This window comes from Sander lucioperca, chromosome 8, assembly GCF_008315115.2.
Source record: "Sander lucioperca isolate FBNREF2018 chromosome 8, SLUC_FBN_1.2, whole genome shotgun sequence".
NCBI classification, from domain to species: domain Eukaryota; kingdom Metazoa; phylum Chordata; class Actinopteri; order Perciformes; family Percidae; genus Sander; species Sander lucioperca.
Genome location: NC_050180.1, coordinates 34,892,350 through 34,896,279, shown reverse-complemented (window position 1 = coordinate 34,896,279; position 3,930 = coordinate 34,892,350). Strand labels below are relative to the sequence as shown.

Here is a 3,930-nt window from a genome sequence, read left to right as displayed (position 1 = left end):
TTTCTCCACTACCGCGGCTCTGGCCTTCGGGTCTATGTGACCCATTCCATGGTATTTCTCCACTACCACTGCTCTGGCCTTCGGGTCTATGTGACCCGTACATTATTCCGTGGTATTTCTCCACTACCGCAGCTCTGGCCTTCGGGTCACAGTGACCCATTCCATGGTATTTGTCTACTACCGCGGCTCTGGCCTTCGGGTGTCTGTGACCCATTCCATGGTATTCGGGGGACCCTGGCCTGGCTTGTAGTAGTAAAACAGACAGGGTGAGGCAAAGCGGAAAGAAACAAACCTCGTTCTCGTCCTACTAAACACTTTTATTACACACACACACACACACACACACACACACACACACACACACACACACACACAAATGTATATACATATACATGTATATTGTACAGATTTTGTCTTCTTCGTCTTCTTCTTCTGGACCTTTGTACTCTTTGTACTCGGTTCAGCAGCCGGTTGCGACGCCGGCATGGCCCGCTGTGTGACTCTAAATTTGGAGCTGCATCGGGTTATCGCCCACGTGGCACGCAATGGCCCCCAAGTGGAAAATTTAGTAGTAGCAGAAGAAGAAGAAGAAGAAGAAGAAGAAGAAGAAGAAGAAGAAGAAAAAGAAGACGACCACAGTGACAGCGACAGCGACTCCGACTCCGACTCCGACTCCGACTCTGACTCCGAATGGTCATCCGGCGGGTGTGCGTCAGAAGAGGACCGAGACAAACACGATGACGGAGAAAGAGACCGCCACGACGCTGACGAGCACGACCACGACCACGACCACGACCACGACCACGACGCAGGAGAAGACGAGTACGACGACGCCGACGACCGAGGCGAACGAGGAGAAGAACGAGGGGAAGAACGAGGAGAAGAACGAGGAGAAGAACGAGGGGCAAACGCGGCACAGGCTGGTGGACGGCAAAGGGGAGATGAAAACAGAGAGGGCGAAGACGCCGACGCCGACGACGACGCCGACGACGACGAAGACGACGACGACGACGGCGAGCAGGACGACGAACGAGGAGAAGAACGAGGGGAAGAACGAGGAGAAGAACGAGGAGAAGAACGAGGGGCAAACGCGGCACAGGCTGGTGGACGGCAAAGGGGAGATGAAAACAGAGAGGGCGAAGACGCCGACGCCGACGACGACGCCGACGACGACGAAGACGACGACGACGACGGCGAGCAGGACGACGAACGAGGAGAAGAACAAGGGGCAAACGTGGCACAGGCTGGTGGATGGCAAAGGGGAGATGAAGACAGAGAGGGCGACGGCGGCGACGACGACGGCGAGCAGGACGAGGAACGAGGAGAAGAACGAGGGGCAAACGCGCCACAGGAGGGTGGACGGCAAAGGGGAGATGACGACAACGAGGGCCACGACGACGAGGAGCAGGATGTGGAACAAGACGATGAGGACGAGGAGGAGGACGAGGAGGAGGAGGAGGAGGAGAGCGAAAGGTTTGCGTCGAGAGACGGCGAGATCGAATGGTCCTCCACGACGTATCATCCCCATCGCCCTGGACCTCGTCGCCGCCGTCGTGCCGAATATGAAGAGGACGAGGAACAACAACTGGACGACGACGGCAACGACCAAGACCAAGACCAAGACCAAGACCAAGACCAACGTGACCGAGACCAAGACGAACGGCAACAACAAGACCCGGCCAGACGCGCCACCGCTCCGCAGAGCCCAGGACCCACAGAGTACGCGGCAACACGCGTCCGCGATATACTCTCCGCTTTCGAGCTGTTTGTCACGCGGCACATACAAGAGATCGTGGTGACCGCCACGAACATCGAGGGCCTAAGGAAGTGCGGCAACGGCTGGAAACTGATGGACGCCACGGACCTGCGCGGCTACATCGGGCTGCTGCTCCTCGCCGGCGTGTACAGGTCCCGAAACGAGGCACTGGAGAGCCTGTGGCACGAGGAGAGCGGCAGGGCCATTTTCCGCGCCACGATGCCGCTCAAGCGCTTCCACGCGTTCTCGCGACTGCTGCGATTCGACGACCGCGAGACGAGAGCCGCCAGACGAGCCGCGGACAAACTGGCGGCCATACGAGACGTGTGGGACGCCTGGGTGCGGCGGCTGCCTCGCCTCTACAACCCGGGCCCCGACGTGACCGTGGACGAGCAGCTGGTTCCCTTTCGAGGTGGGTATTTGTCACCGCAACTGCTACTTTCATTATCGTCGTATCGCGACCGCAGTGGCACAATTGTCTCGTCTTTTTCTTGGTCTTTTTCCAGCTCGCCGTTTACAATGCTTTTGTGTGTGTGTGCGCATGCGGACGTTTCTAAACATTTTGTTCTTTTCTCGTGTGCTTGTATTCTCATCTACAATTTCTATCTCATTCTTCTTCTTCTTCTTCACCTTCCCTCCTTCCCCCCTTCTTTGTCTTCCTCCGAGTTCTTTTTCCGTGTCTTTCTCATTCTCACTCTTTGACGACACGTCCAACACCTCCAACGCCAACAACGACAACGACAACGCCAACAACGACGACGACGACGACAACGACAACGACAACGACAACAAGGTCGATGCTCCTTCCGCCAGTACATGCCCAGCAAGCCCGCCAGGTACGGACTCAAGTCCTGGGTGGCCTGCGACGCCGCGTCCAGCTACGCGTGGAACATGCAGATGTACACGGGCAAGTCGGCGAGCGGCGGGCCCGAGAGGAATCTGGGCGCGCGCGTGGTGCTGGACGTGACCAAGGGCCTGCGGGGTCCGCGCAACGTGACGTGCGACAACTTTTTCACCTCCTACGAGCTGGCCCGGCGGCTGCTCATCGAGAGGCGCCTCACCGTGGTGGGCACGATGCGCAAAAACAAGCCCGAGCTGCCGCGCGCCTTGCTCAACACCAAGGGCCGTGCGCTCTTCTCGTCCAGGTTCGCCTTCACGCCCACCGTCACTCTGGTGTCCTACGTGCCCAAGAGGCACAAGAACGTGCTGCTGCTGAGCACGCTGCACACGGGGAAGGCGCGCGTCCGCGCCACCAGGGACGCCAAGCCCGACATCATCCTGCACTACAACAGCACCAAGGGCGGCGTGGACAACCTGGACAAGCTCGTCGGCACGTACAGCTGCCGCAGGAAGACGACGCGCTGGCCCCTCGCCGTGTTCCACAACATCCTCGACGTGTCCGCCTACAACGCCTTTGTGCTCTGGCGAGAGCTCAGGCCCCAGTGGATGCGCGGCAAGCTCTACAGGAGGCGCGTGTTCCTGGAGCAGCTGGGCAGGGCGCTCGTGACTCCGCTCATCGAGAGACGCTCGCGTCTCCCTCGCACGGAAGCGTCCGCCGCACTCGTCAAGGCCTTGACGAGCAGGGCCGCGGCCGCTCGAGAGCACAGAGAGGGTGTTGACGACGACAACGACGACGACAATGACGACGACAACGACGACGATGTGGAACCGACCGCGCCCAGAGTGGCCAGCAAGAGGAAGAGGTGTCAGCTCTGTCCAAAGACAAAGGACCGCAAGACATACACGGCGTGCGGGGCCTGCAAGAGATACATCTGCGGGAGATGCACGCGGCTCAACTGCGCGGAATGTGTGCGCGGACTGTAGCCTCTTGGCTCGAACGCCGCCGGTTTGGGCTTGGGCTTTGCTCTGCACAACAACGAGCAGACAAACACAACAACGACAACGACAACGACGACGACGACACCCGTTGTCTCGCTCGTGCTTTTGACCGTGTCGACCTGGAATCGCCTACGGCCTGACACTGAACACCACGAGAGACGAGCGAAGTCAACGCACACACAGTGTGTGCTATTGAGATGTGAACAGGTGCAACAAAGTGACATGAACAACACTGTTGAAAATCTTTTGAATAAAAACCCTTTGGCATGTGTCTGCTGTGTGAGATGTGAGATTATTACACACACACACACACACACACACACACACACACACAC

The 3,930-nt window shown here is 58.5% G+C and overlaps 1 protein-coding gene across 1 annotated transcript; it reads left to right on the top strand.

Moving 5' to 3' along the window:
• The first annotated feature begins 484 nt into the window (after positions 1–484).
• Positions 485–3,580, top strand: LOC116063174 (piggyBac transposable element-derived protein 4-like). The gene is made up of 4 exons (XM_031318044.2): positions 485–542; positions 717–822; positions 1,117–2,168; positions 2,550–3,580. The coding sequence occupies exons 1-4, from the start codon at positions 485–487 to the stop codon at positions 3,578–3,580; spliced, it is 2,247 nt and encodes a 748-aa protein (XP_031173904.1).
• Positions 3,581–3,930: the final 350 nt, after the last annotated feature.

Bases quoted from the DNA above. Each gene is read 5' to 3' on its own strand.
- LOC116063174 (XM_031318044.2), top strand. From the start codon at position 485: ATGGCCCGCTGTGTGACTCTAAATTTGGAGCTGCATCGGGTTATCGCC. The intron at 823-1,116 runs GTACGACGACGC...TGGACGGCAAAG, and splicing joins CACGACGCAGGAGAAGACGA to GGGAGATGAAAACAGAGAGG. The intron at 2,169-2,549 runs GTGGGTATTTGT...AACGACAACAAG, and splicing joins GCAGCTGGTTCCCTTTCGAG to GTCGATGCTCCTTCCGCCAG.